This window comes from Dipodomys spectabilis, unplaced genomic scaffold (assembly GCF_019054845.1).
Source record: "Dipodomys spectabilis isolate Male_0828 unplaced genomic scaffold, ASM1905484v1 ptg000069l, whole genome shotgun sequence".
NCBI lineage: Eukaryota > Metazoa > Chordata > Mammalia > Rodentia > Heteromyidae > Dipodomys > Dipodomys spectabilis.
Genome location: NW_024870746.1, coordinates 15,312,501 through 15,331,448, shown reverse-complemented (window position 1 = coordinate 15,331,448; position 18,948 = coordinate 15,312,501). Strand labels below are relative to the sequence as shown.

General features: G+C 34.1%; 1 protein-coding gene across 1 annotated transcript in view; it reads left to right on the top strand.

The window, feature by feature from the left end:
• Spata17 (spermatogenesis associated 17) overlaps nucleotides 1-18,948 on the top strand; it is a 143,903-nt gene that overhangs the window by 33,225 nt on the left and 91,730 nt on the right. Inside the window, exon 5 of the mRNA XM_042682093.1 lies at nucleotides 5,533-5,636. Within this exon, the coding sequence (XP_042538027.1) occupies nucleotides 5,533-5,636 (104 nt within the window). The remainder of the gene's footprint in view (nucleotides 1-5,532; nucleotides 5,637-18,948) is intronic.

Genomic DNA, 18,948 nt, shown 5'->3' with positions numbered 1-18,948 from the left:
TGCCTTCCTGCTTTCCTTCCTTCTTCCGTCCCTTCCTATTTTTCCTTCTTTCTTTCCTTCCTTCCTTCCTACCTTCCTTCCTTCCTTCCTTCCTTCCTTCCTTCCATGAGATCAACATTTTAGGTCCTAGGTCCAAAACCCAGGAATCCCATATGTCATATGTGGTCATTCACATCAACTCTATATGCCATATGAGGAGACTTAGTGAAAGGCACAAGTAGGAATTTTTTACATGGGACCTGTGTGCCATGGGAAGACAACTTTTCAGTACATCTTCAGCTGGCCTCCATAAACTAAACACAATGTGGACATATATCTGTGGCACAAGGTATGAAAGCTAACAAAGGTAAGCTCCCTTTAGAAAGTCTCCATCGGACCGTCACATCTATCTTGAGACTTTACCTGCCTGTCCATCCTAGGACAACTGGAGCAATATCACAGGAATGCAGAGTCAAAGAAATGCTAGTATTCAATTCCTTAACAGTCGGTGTCCCTTATGAAATATGTTCCATCGGACTTTTTCCTCTCAGCTTCAAAGATTTATGAGGAATGAAAAAATGGTAATAATCTAAAGCTTACAGAGGTTTAAAGAACTACAGATGTAATTGATTGTTTCAAGTAAAATTCCTTTTACCCTGGCTTCCTTGTACATGGTATTGATCAATCACATACACTTATTTAGTGAAACTGCTGTATTCTGGAGAATTCAAACTGATTTACTTCACTTATATTAAATGATTTAATTTGCTTTTAGTGCCCCCAAAACATTTTAGTTCAGATTGAGATGCTCACTTTAAGGAAAAAATTATAGTAACAAGAGAGACACTAAAGATCACTTAAGAAACAGATTTGAAAATTAAATTTAATGACATATATATTCTATTTATCAAGCTATATATTAACAATTTAAATCTATCATTTCCTTTTATGGGGAATACTTACTCCTAAAATACAAAAAAGAAAAATATTAACTTTAAAAATCATTAATATGTCAGATAACAAAAATTGTTCCCTTGAAGTTATTAACTATATCAGCTATATAAACATCTCAATCTCCTTGAACTGTGAAGGAATTAAGCATTTGTAGTTAAATATAGACATTCAAGATTAGATGGTAGTATGGAGGTTTAGTGAAAAGTTACTAGAGGTATCTTGTCTATTGGGCATTATATCAGAGGAATATGAATACAGAATAAATAACAAATTGTCTTACACATAATTTCAGCCTTGGGATGAAGAAAAGAAAGGAGTCATTTATATAATCCTAACTTTTTACCCAATAATGGTTCCATCACCAGACAAAAGAATATTTCTAACCTCATACTATTCTAGAGTCAAAATCATTATAAAATTGTTAAATAGATTATAGAGAAATGACTATAAATTCAGGTAGAGTTGGAATGGAATGTAAGAAGCAATATAAACTAATTATTCCATATATTCTATTTTATTAAACTTTTCATATCTACATTGTATATATATGTGTATATGTACACACACATATATACAACAATCTTTTCACACATTTTCTATACTTTCCTATATAAATGTTTATATGCTCATATATTTATAGTTTTGACATAATGCAAATAAAAATGCAAATAAAAAACTTGTGTTATATTGATAATTTTTAAAGACTGAATAAAATCTCTTTTCTGTGTCATTGTCCAGTGTTTTGTAGTAATTAAAAAAAGGGAGAATAACTGATTTCTCTTTCCAAACTCCAAACTCTTCTCTATATTTAGAGCATTGATTCTAGGTGTGTTATTATCAGTGAATTTGTTTTCCATGTCTTAATTTTAATTTTAGAAGAGAAGATACGTTTTTTTTCTCTCTTCCCATGGCAATTAAGGTTACTATAGATTTTCAAGAATAAAAATAAACCCAGTGGAAGAAAATCTTTTCTATGAGCAGATGGCTTTTGATACATCTAGGTTTTGCCATTTGTTTTAGTGCTTAAAATAAACATTATTTATAAGACCACTTACATTTTGATGTTACTTAATGAGAAATATGCATCATTGATTTGACTAGCTTAAGAGGTCATTTAGAACTTGCCCGTTAACAAGCTGTAATCTGCTGAGCACAGGATGACTTTGTTTAACATTATCTATTCAGAGCTGATCGATGACAATAATTGTTTTATACCAATCTCTTTTGAAAGTTGCTATTTACATTGAAGGGCATGAATATTAGCTATTTTTAGTATTTTTTATTTAGAAAGTTGTAACCCATTCACCTTGAACTGAAAAAAAATTAAAATTCATTCTGCTCCTGGATTGTACTTTTAAAAAATTACATTTATTCACTAGTTCTAGAATATGTAGGAAAAATACAAAATGTCATTTATGCTTATAGAAGGTAGTATGGTAGAATCTCTACTATGTTGTATCTTTTTATATCTATCCTTTGTTAAAATGGGCTCTCAACAGTGTAAGAAACTGGTATTTTTAAAAATGCAAAAATAGTCTATTTATTCTGTAGGGTATTAGTGGAGGGATCATGAGCTATAAAGTAAGACAGATCTGAGCTTGTTTCCTGACTCCGCTATTTACTCTTACTGGTGTTGTGATCTTGGGCTGATTACTTACACTTGATTTCTTCACTACACTTGGAAGACCATGCTTTGTTCACAAGGATTTTGTGAGAGTTACTGCAGTAAATATAATACTTGGCACATTCAAGGAGCTCAATAAATTTTAGATCTTCCCTGTACTGAGGGCACCTCCCTCACCCACACTGATGTTTCATTCGTCTAGCATTTTACACACACACACACACACACTCACACACTCACGCACACACACACACACACACACACACACACACACACACACACACACACACACACACATCCTGCCTGAAGCCAGTTAAAGACTGATTGATGGGTTTTAGCTTACTAGCTATCCTATTGTTACTATATGCTCTTCACTACCTAATCGTAAATAAAATAATTTGTCTTGAAAAGGATTTTATTCTGCCTTGAGTAAACATCTAGGATATTAGGACATTAGAAGTTTTTGCGAGCACACTATAAGCAGAGTTCCTGAGTGTTCCATAGTGTTTCCAGGGATTGCTGGACATGGAGAAGGAAGGCACCTATGACATTTTTTATACAGGAAAAATCTGGTTTTAGCACATTTTCAGACAGTCTTAGTTTTTGTTCTTGCAGATCTCTTTTCTTGGAAATGGACATACTTAGCTGAGTATGGTAGTGCACACTTGTCTTCTCAAAACTCAGGAGACTGAGGCAAGAGGTCACCAGTTCCACAACAACCTGGGCTAAAAATAGTAGCATGAACTATGTGGCACAGTATTGTCTCAAAATAAAAGAAATCAGTAGATCACAACACAATAGAATAATAAGTTGGCACACCTACTACTCTAGTATTACCTGATCATAAACAGTCATTAGTCACCCTTCTCAGTATTTTGGCATGCAGTTTTGACGTTTTCAGACAGTATTAATCTTATTTTATCAAAAGTTTGTTGAAACTTTTCTCCCAAAGTTAGTCCCTCTCTGTGCACTCTTGGGTATCTCCCCATTTTCCCAACACAACATGAATAACTCCTTTTATTGCAGATGAAAGATTTGCCAGTAACACAGCTGAACATTTGGATCCTTTCATATATCTATATGGCCTTACACAGTTAATTTAATTTTTTGAGGAGTCAATTTTCTATTTTCTCAAATGAGACTAATAATAATCTCCATCTCAGAGTGATGCTGTAAGTTTAGATCACATGAGCCAAGGAAAGGCATTAAGATATACATATGTCTGATATTCTAATTGGTTATTGTTTTTATTAGAAAGTGTTTTGTTTCAATTCCTCCTCTTCATCAGCTATAATGTGCTTTTGGTCTGACTAAAGAGATTTTCACAATTGAGTACCTTATAATATTAGAAAAACTATTATTTTCTTAGATCAAAGAACTGAACACTAAGATAATTTGGAAAGCATTTTCTGTAACCTTTGCTATATGACATGGTTTTATTTTCGATAGCTAGTCTCTGGTTTGTTTTCATGGGTTGTTTTGCATATCTTCATTATCATACACATTATAAAATATGTTTTCAAAATCTCAAATTCTGAATTTTCACAGATTAAAAATGACTGTAAAAGTATATATTTAATTGCCATGTTTTAATACAGAGAAAATTACAGGATGCAAATTCAAGTAAACTTTATTCCCTTTTTTGTCAGTATTCCACTTATAAATATTTGAAAATAAATATCTTAGGTAAAAAAACATAGACTTTGGGAAAAACCATAATAAATTAGGTCCTAGTCTCAATAGTATCAATATCTATTTGAGTGAAAAGGCATGTTTAGAGAAGATAAGTATTTTGTTAGGTGAAAACTTACAAAGATTTCATGTCCTAACACAATTCTTTGTAACTTGTCAGGCATTCATATAGACAAACTATTGGAAAATTGTAGAGGAAGAACTGAAAACTTTATAGCTTGCTCAGTTAGTATTTCTCAACACATGCTCTTCTTCTTCTTTGGTGCCTTTAGGTAAATTCAAGGTATTTCTACAAAATTGATTTCACAGATTATCAGTTTCAATCATTCAAAAATAATGTTTTGCTTCCTTTCCGACTTTGTATTGAAAGGCTTTGCTGAACAACAAATTTCATTTTTGGATCTATGACTGTTAGCTGTGTAATTATAGGAAATTTATGTGCCCTCTTTTTGTAACTATTTTCTTACCTATAAATGAGATATTACAAGTAATTATCTGCTGCACAGATAAATGGATGGAGGATTGGGGTTTGAGGCCAGCCCAGGGGAAAAAACCACTTCTTGACCAATAAATGGATATATAAAGGCACATGCATGGCATCCTAGCTGCATGGGAAATGTAAATATGTGGATCACATACTGGTACACACTCACTCCATCAGGAAGCAAGCCTTTGTTTAAAAAATAACTAGCTCAAAAGATGTCTAGAGGAATGGTTCAACAGTAAAATATCTGCCTACCAAGTGTGAGGCCCTGAATTCAAACTGCAGTTCAAAAGAAAGAAAGGGTGAATGAAGAAAGGAAGAAAGAAAGAAAGAGAGAGATAATGAAAGAAAGAGAAAGAATGAGAGGAGAAAAAAGAAAAGGAAGGGAGGGAAGAAAGAGGGAGGGAGGAAAATTTATCTCAGCAGTATTTTAAAAATTTTGATATCAATGAATTTAAAAAGTGAATTTAAAATTATTTCAATGGACAAATGCAATCTTCACGCCAGCTGATCTGTCAGTAGAAATGATAGGAATTTATAAGGCAACATTTAAATATTTTAGTAGCCAATTATACATACAAGTAGTAGTAACCTATACTTACTTTGTGCTATGTAATATTTTATGATAAATGTATGAATGCAATCTACATTTGTAACTAATGTACTATCATTTTTTTAGTGGAAAGCTAAGACTTTGCTTGATGTGAATTATCATGCATAATCTTGATTTTAAAGAACTGTTAGTGTTTCTAATAAAAATGTTTCATGACATGCTTTATCTCCTTATTTACACTAATAGATTCAGAGACGCTGGCGAGGCTTTAGGATTCGGAAGTACTGCTTTAATTATTTTTATTTGAAAGCGTACTTGAAAGCTATCTCAGAGACCAATGATACAATTAGGTAAGTAATACAATCTAATCATGAGGGTTTTAGAGAGATCACTCAGTGTGTGTGCATCATTACCAAACTTAGAAATGAGTGCTAGAGTTTAGTGATGCTTTAGGCAGAAATGTATTAATAAGAGATAATTACATGATTCCAATTATAGGATTCTATTTACCTTAAAATGTATTATTTTGGGGGGGGGGTCCGGTTATGGGGCCTGAACTCTGGGCCTGGGCACTGTCCCTCAGCTCTTCAGCTCAAGGCTAGCACTCTACCACTTGAGCCACAGCGCCACTTCCAGCTTTTTTCTTTTTGCTTATGTGGTGCTGAGGAATTGAACCCAGGGCCTCAGGCATGCAAGGCAAGCACTCTACCACTGAGCCACCTTCCCAGCCCCTTAAAATGTATTATTATACTGTAAATATTACTATTTATTGGTTGGATTACTTATGAGATAACACCTTGTTCCTATGCAAAATGTTTAGTTTTATGAATCTATCCTGTAGTGATGTGAGTTTACCTATAAAATATATCCACAGATGAAGCCATAAGTAAGTCTTACATATATTTTGAGAACTTTATTCTGGAGAACTTGCCTCTCACAGAAAATATCATGGAATATTATTAAAAGAAACTGTCAGTTTTAGAAAACTGTCAGTTTTTTCTAATATTTAAAAAAAAATTATCTACCTGGGAAGATAAGACTAAATTTAAAGATGGCAGATCTGCTGTCAATGTTTGCAACATTAAAGGCACCATAGTCCTATTGGACTCAATAGTATTCCATCAGCTATTCCAAAGTTCTTTGTGTTAAACTTTCGTACTACATTTCTTCAGTTTTATTTGTTTTTGGTATTTGACTGAAATCTGAACTCACTGCACTGGGCTTCCTAAGCTCTACCACTTGAGCCACACCTTCAGCCCTTATATAACTATTTTGTAAGAGTTTTTAATCCTCCTGTGGTAGGCCTCATCTAATGACATATGTCTACAATGCTACTCAATAAAAAGGAAATGGTAGTTAATAGTACTTAGCATTTATATAGTACTTTCTTTCAAAATTTGACCCATATATATTATTTTACTTAATATTCCAGGAACCAGGATTAACAAATTATAATAATTTGCTTAAACCAATTTTGCCTGAGAGGCCTAAAATAATGTAGTATAAGATATATCTGAAAACTATTTCTTGTACATGTTGTAAATATAAAGGATCTAGTTTTATAGACATAAAGTAGAGAGTTTAAGCATTTAAGCTGGGCATGGTAGTGAATGTCTACAATGCCAGTGTTCAGCAGGATTAGGCTGATTCAGCAGGATCTAGAGTTTGAATCTTGAGCTACATAGTTTTAAGCCAGCCTGGCCTACGTTAGGAATGCTCAAATGGTAAATTCTGCACAAATTTTACAAAAATTTTAAATCTACACTTGAAACACTTCTGGTTCTAAGCATTTAATATGAGATGCATTCAGTCTGTGTATTTCTGTTATCCTTTGTAAATTTGTGGTAGAGGTAGTTTTATTATTTCTAAATGGTAATTAAGTACTTAACTTTTTATTGAAATCACATTTTATGTCCTCTGTCTGTTACATTAACAATAATATAAATTCCAATGCTTGACATTGTACAAGTTGCCACTGAGAAAGCCCAAAGGAGAAAAACCTGAGGCAAAACTAAACGGTGGTAGTCAGGGCAGGGTGGAATCATGGGCTTAGAGGAACTTCTCAGAGGCAAGAAGCTGAACCCTGCAAGTTGTGCAGAAACTAGACAATAACATGTGCAACATCATCAGGTTTGATGTATGCAACACAAGGTAAGAGAAACCTAAGACTAAATGCACACAGTACGTACAACTGGAGTCAGAACACACCCAGGGCATTTAGGCATAGCAAAATGTCTTTTATTTTCAGAACATTGGAATGTACTGAGTTCTCAACATGAGAAGTGGCATGATTACATTGTTTTTGAACACACATGTTCGACCTTAATAGTTACATTTAAATTATGAAATTTATAACATTATTTGTATTATTAATTTTGTTGAGAATACAGTGTTTTTCCTTCTGATGGAAAAATATATATGACATGTATTTAGACTGCTTTTTCCCTTTATTTTATTTTTTGGAATTCAAATACTGGGTTCTAGTCTAGTTTCTTTGCACTGTGTGCCAAATTATACACACACACACAGGGGCTTAATAAGACATTTAATGTCTTATCATTTTCTCAATCAGGAATCTGGGAGCAGCTCTGCCCTGTGTCTAGGCTTGAGATCTCTCTAAGGCTGCAATAAGGCTGTCCACCAGGGTGACTGTCTCATGTGAAGGCTCAGTGGATGGGAAGATTCATTCCGAACCTATTTTTAGGGGCTATAATTCCCCTGGCTGTTACACAGTTGTGTCTTGTTACATGAGGCCTCCCAAAAGCAGTTTATACCTGGACATTAGCTTCCTCTGAACAAGGAAGCCAGAGGACAGGAGAGAGCATCTGAGATAATGACCACATTTTTGTAACTTAATATCAGAAATGAATCTAATTGCTTTCACTATACTCCATTAAGCCCAGAAACTTAAGTCCCTCCCACACTCCAAGGGAGGGGTTTGCACAAAGGAGTGAAGTCCAGGAGGGTGATTGGAGGCCATTTTAGAGACTTATTTCTTCTACACATAGTGACTTACATATAGTATGTCAATATAGCTGCTTGCTTTCAGCATTTTGCTGAAAGTGACTTTTATAAGTCACTTTATATTTCCTTAAAACAATATTTCATACCATATTTTTCACTATCCCAAACGTTTGTATTATCTGAAAGCATTTGTGTTTTATCCTAACTACTTATACTAACAAGTATTAAAATCGGTAATACCTGGATTTCAGAGCAGATGAGGGCTTTAGTTCAGGCCACTGTCGTTGGATGGGATTAAATCATTTAGAGTAAAATAAAAACACCAAAAAACTTAGTAAATAATTTGACATCAGAATATGGCTTATTTTTGAATTGCATAGGATACCAAATGACATTGAGTTTAACTTTGGTTTATACAATCTTTGTCAGTGGGCAAATTGACATGTTCTATAGCTAATGGTTAAAAAAATTATGTAATGCATATGGAAAAACATTTTCTTATCCAAGAATTGAACTATTACAAAGATAAATGGGATTGATTAAGGCTGAGTTTGCACTCGGTAGACATGTCCTTTGTAATTGCTAGCCTGATATGCAAGTAATGCCCCAGGTTATGAAAAAATATGTAATGAAATTAAAAATTAGCTACAGAGGTACAGATTGGTAGCATTAATAAAACATTTTTAGCTTGGAGTACAGGAAGCTATTATTTCTTTACCTTTTGACATAAATTTAAAATAAAAATAACATATCCCCCAAATTTAATGTGTGAGTGAATCAACTGATTATAATAGTAGAGCTGCTGTTTTGAATGTCAATCTGAAATTTATCAAAACAAATTTGTTTCTTCGCATATTTTGTATAATATGACTTGACTTGAAAGACTTTTTACCTTTGTTTTGATGTGTCAGGACAGTTTTAATATATATATATATATATATGTATTTATTTAATATACATATATTGTATACTTTTATTGAGTTAAATTCCCATACCATTCAATGCATACATTTTTAAGTATACTATTTTGTTTATGGGTGTTTTATGCATTTCACAGTAATACCATCCTTACTGCTTTTAATTTAAAACATTTTCCTTATCTGGCATCAAAATACGATAGCCTGTAACAGTCATTTCCCATTCTTTTCTCCCCTTAGCCCTATAACCACTAATCATTCTGCCTCTAGATTCTTGCCCATGCCAAACATTTATATGAATTGAATCCTGAGTATGACAACTTTTATGAATTTGTTACTTAGCATGATGTGTTCAGGGTTCATCCGTGAGATCACCTACATCAGTACTTCATTCCTTTTTATTTGAAAAATGCTATTCCATTGAATGGACAGTCCATGCAACTTTTATCCATTAATCTGCTCATGAGCATGTGAGTCATATCTAATCTGGGCTGTTGTGTGAATAATATTTCTCTGAACACGTTGGTGTAATGAGGTTCTTTTTTTAAAAATGTGTTTTTTTAAAAAAAATATGTTTTCATGAAAGCTTCCAGATGACAAATTTAAGAACTAAGGAATTATGGACACTTGTGCTTGGATATAAATATACCTGGGTTAGAATTGGGGTTCTCTCACTTTTTACCTATGTGACCCTAAGCTAGTTTCTCAGTCATATAAGTTACATTCCATCATCTGTATATTGGGGTAGATATTTTCACTTGGTGGATTTTGTGAAACATATAGTATATGAAACAATGAGCATATAGCTCACATTTGACAAATGACTTATCAGGGCAAAGGTAGAAAATAATAGAGGGATAATATAACCAAAAGAAAGTGGAAGAAGCACTTATTCCACAATTCAGATTTGTATCTGATAAAGAAAGGAGGAAGGAAGGAATATCTCCCAGCAAGGTACAGGTAGTCTGCTGGGTGGTCCTGAAGCCAGAAACACCCCTAGGAAAGAGCCTGTTCCCAACACACCATCACTCTCACTGCACAGAGGTGATCTTAGTTTGAATGTATTGGTGAGCCCTGTGGTATGTTTTTACACTTATTACATAATATTTTTTATAATTTCTTTTTTCCTGAGATTTCTGGAATTTCTTAGATTTGCTACTTATATGAGTAGTTACATTCATTGTTTTGAGAACCCTGTAGTAGTACTACATTCTGTTATACTTTTCTTCCTCCTTTTCTACTCTGGGCCTTTTTTCACACTGTGTTTTGGTGAGAGACTTCCTTCTTGCCCTTCTACTAGCATTTTAATTTTAGTAATAATTTTTAGCTTTGCTGAAGTATTTCTAGTGCTTGGTTGTTTCTTTTTCACATCATTTTGTTCTTATTAATAAGAGATCTCACATCTCTGATATGATTAACATCTTGACATAAAGCAGAATACATCTGAGGTAGCTCTGATAGAGTTAAAGGAAAGGATGATTCGCAGAGATGTGAGAAGGGTTAAAGACTCAGAAAAGGATGTGTTATCACTGAGAGACCAGCAACAATAGGAAAATGTCACCATGCCACAGTTAAAGGGTTGACAGTTAAAGAGAATACAGTGAGAGCCAAGGAATTCACTCCAAACCTCTGGTCAAGAGTTGTACTATGATCAGATTATGCAATTATCACTAGAGGTTAAATTTTAACCTAGGTCTGCACTATTAGATTCCTCCAGGATTTAAGCTTTCTTGTTTTCATCTTCCCTTTTATGTCACACAATTGATGGTCTTTAAGTGTTTGTTGATATATAATTGTGAGAAATAGAAAGAAATTGAATGTACATATCCAGAAGTAGATTTTGTTGACTGAGAGGCTTCATTTACTCTTAAAGTTGTTGAGGAGAACTAACCCTTTTCACAATAGGATGCTCAAATGCTAGAAACACAGGAGGGTCTATTGAGGACATTGATGCTAGAGCTACATTTGAGTATAGGCTATTACATTCGATCTTAGGCTTTTTCTCAATTTCTTCAGAAAGTATATCTTTAATTATTCACTGAATAGAGAAAATATTGGATGCCTGGGTTCTTTGTATTAAAATTAAATAACCAAAAATATATAGCTACTGAACTTGTGCAGCTGAAGGTTAGATTGTTAAGTCATGGCAGAGATCAAGTGGCATTCTAGAGATTACGACATAGAGAATGATAATCCTTTTCAAGGATACTGTATTATTTTTATGTATAAAATATGAGTTAAATGACTGAATTATGTCAGAAAATAAATAAAAGCTCTTTGGTTGGAGTATGTGTTGATGGATGGTGTTCAATTCCAGATGCCACTATTATGATGAACATTGGCCAAAAATAACCAGTATCCTCCAGCAAACAAACCAGGGATTTAACAGGTTGGGGAATCAAGAAGTGTTGGTGATAAGCCTGGAAAAAGGCATGACATATCTTTTCAACTTTTTTAGGCCACTAAAAGGGCAAATATGAGGACAAAAGATTTGAGTTCAACATAAAAAACACATTTCCAATAATTAAAGCTGTTCAATAATATCCTGATATATATGGTCTACAATGTCCAGACAAAACGTCAAAATATCTGTAGAAAGGATTCCTGGAAGCAATGTACAAAAAGAAGGTTTCCAAATATCCCTTTAAGTCTGAGATAAAATGTTAAATTCGGTAATACAAAAGTATTGAAAAGCTGCACACATTTATATTTTTGTTTAATATTAATTTTATAAAAGTATAAGATTTATGAAAGTATGGATTTTATAAAACTATAAGAAAACTACATGAGCCTAATCTATGCTTTAGAAATATGGTAAAACATATATGTAATGTTCACATATCAGGATCAAGATGATATTGTAATAAATATGTCAAGACTTTGTAGAAACACATACATGAGTGTGTGTTTTAAACTCTTAAGTTAAAAATGCTCTAGATTAACCAAGCAATTTTGAGAAATATTTATCATATTAAAAAGTATATTTAGAGCTAGCATAAAAGTTGATTTGCATTCTTATGGAGAATAAGATTATCTCAGAGGTGACAATACCCCTACAAGTCATGGAATTGGCCTTTCAAACTTTTGGAGAATACCACCTTGGCATTGTCATTAATGTGAACAGTCTTCCCATTTTAATATTATCTTAAGAAGTTCTTGGACTCATTGACATGCTTGCCAAAATGCTAATGGTAAAGTCTCTTCAAATACATTACCAGCTTTTTCATGACATGTATAGTGCTGATGAAATCTCACATTTATGAGACCAACCTGCAGTGCTTTCCAGATCCCTAGATATCTCTTTCTTCTTGACATAAATAGCCTGATAGTTTTGTTTCCTTGGTTATTAAAAATCCAGAGGGCCTATATCATAGCATAGAAAATAAATGAACATTGTGTTCTTTTCCCATTGTATTTTGTGTAGCCAACCTTCAGTTGTATTGTGACAAATTCTTTTAGATTTTAAAATTCAGTTGCTGTTTATTTCTTAAACACTGTCAGAGATTTTCCTAGTGACTATAGTCACAATCCAGAACTAAGCTACCTAACAGCTTCTGTTTTGATATATGTATACAATACCTCTGTTAAGTACTGTCATTGCAGTCTGCAATTTGTTTTTGTTTTGAAGGATAAAGCAAAGTCTCATATCCTTCTAATAAGTATCAGAGCCTCAGTGAACTGGCCACTAGACTCTATATTATCTTGCTTTGGCAGATCATATAGAGCTAACCAATGCAATAAATAGGGTTGATGCTAAACCTGAGGAAAATTGAGAACACTTCTGCATCACGGAGACACCACCATACTAAAGATTTCTAGTTCTCTGGAGTTTAAGTCACTTAATAGACTGAGCTATGTAAGCAGCACATTTCCAATTGTGCTTTAATTAGCAAAGAAATAAGAACATGAAGAAAATCAGCATGTTCCTTCAGATTGGTAATATGCAACGCTTCCCCCCCCCCCCCCGGCTTAAAGCAGCCTACTAGAGCAAAGTCTACAGGACAGTGTTTATAGCTGCCCTCCTTTATTGTCCCAAAAGGATTCTTCTGAACTTTCACCAGCATAGTCTGAAAGTCACATTAATATTAAATGGAAAAAGTTAAATGCAAATGGTAAAATTCTGGAATTTAAGAGCCTATTGGGATAAACTACCGGCTTGATAACAGTAACTTCCTCTTTAGACACAGGTAGTACAGAAAAACATCATAACTGAGTAGTGGCTGACATGTTGTAAGCACAAGGAGAAGTACTTTAATTACAGCATCATTCAGAACCTCTGGCTGTTGGAAGAGCATGTCTATATGCTCTTGGTAAATAACAATAAGAAAAAGAGCAGTCTGTCATGTGATAATCAGAAATGTACTAAGCCCAGCATTTAGATGGATAAATTTAGATACTGCAGACAATGACCAGTTAAGTAGATAGAGGGCAATCACAGTCAGGTTTACTTAGCACCTGTTTCATGGCTGATGTTTTATATGCCATTTCATTTCTACACACACGCCCTCTTTTGCAATAGGTATTCTGTATATTTTGATTCTCTTCAATCCCTACCTCATATATGGTCATGGAAGATACTGCACATGGAATGCTGTGTGTGTGTGTGTGTGTGTGTGTGTGTGTGTGTGTGTGTGTGTGTGTGTGTGTGTCATGTGCACATGCTGGAATGTGCCCCCCAGAACACTGTATCTGTGTTTACTATGGATCAGAATGGCTGTTCCTTTTCCATTTTCCTTTATAGCTAGTGGGGATTTTGTGGTGGTTATTCCTGTACTTCTTCACAATTCAGTGCTGGTTATATTTAGGTGGGTGGTTTGTATATTACATTAGTTGACAGAGTAGTTAGTCATAACCCCATGGTGGACAGAACTGCATGTGACTTGACACTGATGACAGTGGCAGGTGTAATGTTAGCACCATCTGATTTGGGGAGGGGCTGGGCACATGCCATATGAAGTTCATGTAAGGAAAAGGAGGCACCCTGGTGATTTTATCAGTTAGGGACTAGTCAGGAGACAAAAAAATATCACACCAGTAATTTGAATTTGGAACACTTAATATGAAGCCTTACTATAATTAATTAAAGAGGAATAGCTCCTAAAAGGGACAAATGGAAACCCTAAAGAGTGCAGTAATCATAAATATTAGGAGAAGTTAGCATTTCTAGTCTAAGGAACAGGACTCTAGGAGGAAAATGTACCACCCATTGGTGCTGAGCTTCTGACTTCATTGGAGAGAAGGAATGTCGACTTCTCTAAGATACCACTAGTTAGAGCTGTTTTACAGCCAATGAGTGGCCCTGATGCACAGGGCCTATGATGCAGATTGGTTAGAGCTCATTAGCAAGAACCAACCTTTCAGTGTGTCAGCAGAGCTCACTAGATGTTGGGGAAAACTAGGTCTTCTGCGTAGATATGGTAGCTGTAGCACACAGCATATTGGATCCAGAAAGAGAAACTCCTTCTGCTGTATCTTGGAATAATCCTGTAAAACCCTTTATCATGGGAGTAGAAGTATGATGGCTGACAAAGGTAAAATTTAAGGTCCAGATTAGAGCATAGAAAGGAATAAATTATTGGAAACCAGAGGTAAAAAAAAAAAAAAGGTAACTGACACCAATATGGACTCTGCAATGACATAGACTATGGAAGATTCCATAGATTTGATTCTCACCGTTCATTCCAACATACCATGGCTTAGCTTTCCTTATTGGTTTTCTAAACTTCTTTCAGCCCTTATAACTTAGTTCTGAGCAACAAGTTCTACTCATTCTACTTTTTCTTTACGATAGTACAGATGCAGGACAGCTACAGCCTCTAGAACTGTCTTGCCCAAGATTTGAAAAAAAAAAACCATCACACAAATATAAAATTTAAAACCTATAATATCACAATTTTCAATTTATAAAAGAATATTGTTGGTGCTACCCTGAGTCTGTATGTATGTAGGCTCAGGAAACTATTCATATCTGTGTCAGTATTTAGTCATTCTAGAGGATATGAGAACCAAGAAAGTCAAGCTCTTTCTATAGTCAGACTGTACGGTTCTGAGCTGGACTCATCTCTCACTCTCTTGAGCCAACCTTGTACAAGTGTCTTCCAAGGAAAAGGTGGGGGAATGTCTGATTTTGGCATCCTTCTTCATATACTAAATAACTTTCTCTGTTTCCAAAACTTGCCCTGGATTATAGAGGTAGAGGCACAGGAAACTGCATTCTAACGGTTCTCCCAAACTCTCTTTGGCTTTCCATTTGGGTTGGAAGAGATTGTTCCTTTCTTCTTCCAACCCCCTCATCTTTTCATCATTCCAAGACAAAACTTATTTTCCCAGTGTATGCAATTAGATATAGTATAGGAAATAAAATGGCTCACTGATAAAGAAAAAGGAGAGCTTTTTCCAGTCCTACCTTTTTCTCTGTGATAGTATTCAGACCAATTGGAAAATGATTTTGAAAAAAGAAAAGGATAGCATGTTGAAGTAGAAATATTAATATTAATATTAGCAATGCTGTAGTAATTAAAAATTAGTAGGAAAAACATGCAAAATATCTTTACAAACTTTTACATCCCTTTAGTAGTATTTTTTCATGCAATCTGTGCTTGTGTATTTGTAAAATTTTCAAAACATACAGAAAATTAACAAAATATTTTATAGGTAAACAGTTTGAGATACAAGTAAAAGAAATTATAAATGTGGCCTGAAAACCATACCTCATATCAGAGAAGCACTTTTGGAGAATATCCTTTAATATATGTTTTTGTGAGCATACATATGTCTAGTTGAAGGACATTTTATCCCTTTAGAGAATAAATCTGTCTCCAAGTCAGTTCACTTCTTCTAAACTATCCAGGTACTCTGGAGCTTACTTAGTCATTCTTGCCTTCAGGAAAGACTCCAGATGTCATGGAACAAGAGGGCAGCCAAGTCCCATCTGTCCACCAGTGTCATTTGCTCTAATCATCAGCTCACTACTTCCAAGACTCTCTTGGTCTGCTGGGTTTGGTGCACTTTTGTTTCCCTTTAGGAGTGCTTCTACCAATCTGGATTGCAAGCAGTGCCTTGTTTCATAATCTTACTTTTGAGCTCAGCACCACGCTCTCTCACATGCCATCTGTTTCTTCTAACAGTGCCACCACTTCCGAATGGCTGGGCTCAGAAGGCCAAGACAAAAATATTCCAGATTAGATATGCCCAGCAGGTCTTTTGTGTTCATAGACTATCAAAAATCTATTTCCTACTATAAACCCTTGGTGCCAAGCACAGAAAACTAATTTACACACTTCTTCAAATTCATGTTGAATTGACCTCAGGAGCATTTGATAACTCTCTTGCTAGTCAAGTCAGCTTGGAACCATTCTAATTCACCTTCTCAGAGCTTCTACCAAGAGTTTACCTCAAAAGTAAAAGATCTGAGATCTCCAAAGATATTTGTGTGTGTGTGTGTGTGTGTGTGTGTGTGTGTGTGTGTGTGTGTGTGTGTGTGTGTGTGAGTTTAAATTTTGTACCTGAATTAAATTGCCCATAATCTCATCTCGGTGACTGCAATGCATGCCCTGGTGTTGGTCCATTCATCAAGCCACATGAGTTATTCCCTAAGGTCATGGGTCCCATAAAAGATCTCTTTCAATCCTTTACATATCCTCTTAAATGTTTCCTTTATTTTTTTCTCCTAAATCCCTTCTTGCCCTCTTATACACCATAAACAGGTAAGTTTTCTTGCTACACACTCCTTTAATGCTCTGAATTGTTTTTTTCTCTGAATTTATACCTCTGAAAAACTTTGGAGTTGTTTTCCTAATACCTGTCCTTGGTTGTAAATCACCATCCTCCTAGTACCTATCATGGCATTCAGAACACAGTCAGAACTCTACAAAATCAAGTTGTAGGTTTTTGGAACCCTATTAAATCTTTCTTTGCTATAGATGTTCAGGGCCTATAAGAAATATGATAAAACAGTAAGACAGATGAGACACCAAAAATACCATACTTATGATTGATGAAGCTCAGAAACTTTTATGTAGTATGTATGTTCAGATAAATGGGTTTTCAAATAGCGCACAATGAGAGATAGACTTCCCAGTCATTTAAAAACTCACTGTGCAGACAGACACCTTCGACTTGCCGGTATTAGACCTTGCTAGGCCAAACTCTGAGTCTCTCTTTTCAACATGACTGTCTACAGAGCCTTGGGTTGAGCTATCTTTCAATTACATTAAATTATTTCCCAACAATTGGGCATCCCCTTCAAATGGAAGGAAACAAGAGTGAGGGAAGTCTCCTGTGCTGTGTCAATTAACACTTGGGTTAATAAATATAAATTGTGTCAAACATTTCATTCAATGTCCATAAGATGGATGGATGGATGGATGGATAGATCGATAGATCAGATAGATAAAGAAAAGGAAAGAGAGAAAGAATAAAGAAGGAAAGAAAAGAAAAAGAAGAAAAGAGGATACTTCTACTGTAATAACTCCTAACTGTAATTAATGGACAATCACTATAACACTTATCTTCCTAAAATCATTTACATTTATGTTGTTACATTTTTCTTGGATAATTCTATGAGTGGGATTTTGGGTAGAAGTTGGAGTTTATTTTATAAATTAAAACATATCCTTTAATATTCTTCAATAAGATTATCAGTTTGTACTTCTACTAGCAATGCAAAGGATTCCTTATGTTTTTGTCCAAACTGGCTTTTAGTTTTTTTCTTTTTAAAAAATGATTGCCAATTTAATAGGGTACTCTAACTTTTTAATTGAACTTTTTTTATTTTTAAAGATGTGGGTATTTTATTGGCTATTTGTACTCTTTAATGTATGCTGTTTCTCTTTGTTCAGTTTACCTAGTTATACTACTGGAAAAAATTTACCTACTTATATTATTGTAAAATGGCTTTTTTAGGTGAGGGGAAGAAACTGTTTCCTAAGGTACAGTTATTTTCCCTCATTTGCTATTGTCATTCAAACACATTTATGGACATTTGTTAGCATGACAGCCTTTCAGTTCTTTATGTAGCTATGTTTATCAGTATTTTTTTATGAATTCTTTATGTTATTCTAAAAATAGTCATGGGTATATTCTCTTGATATTGTAGGGTTTCTTTAGTAATATTTAATATTAAATCCCTGTGCAATCTTATTTGATAAAGGCGGAAGATTTTAAATGTAGTTATTATCTTATAAATGGCCAACAAGCACGTAGAAGATACTTGACTTACCTCTTGCTGACAAGTGCCGGATATCTTATCACACAGTATATCCCCACATGTCCCTATCTATTTCTGTGTAGGTCATTTGATTTATCTCTCTTTCTGCATCACATGGCTTAAATATCTACCAATTATTTTATTTTTAAAACTACTGTGACTTGTATTTCTAGTTATTATCTCCCTAAATTTTGAATGATTCTGACATATTATTTGGTTTTTAGTATGTTTAAATTAAAATTTCAAAGTAGTATAGAGACAGATAGTACTCTTACAATTTGAGACTTCTTGTCAAGAAGTATCTTCATATGAGTTGGTCTTTTTAAATGTCCATCAGTAATCTCTTTTTATCTTTTATAAACATAGATTTTTACATATTGTTTGTTAATTTTATAGAGAGAGGCTTTTTATTTTTCTGTTGTATTTGTTAATGACATTATGTATCATTTCCAAGTGATTACTATATATATTATATTTGAATTTATAAATTTCTTATATATTTATGAATGTCTTATAAAACCTTAATAAATATACAAAATGTGAGAAACTATGATATATAATTTATATCTTTTA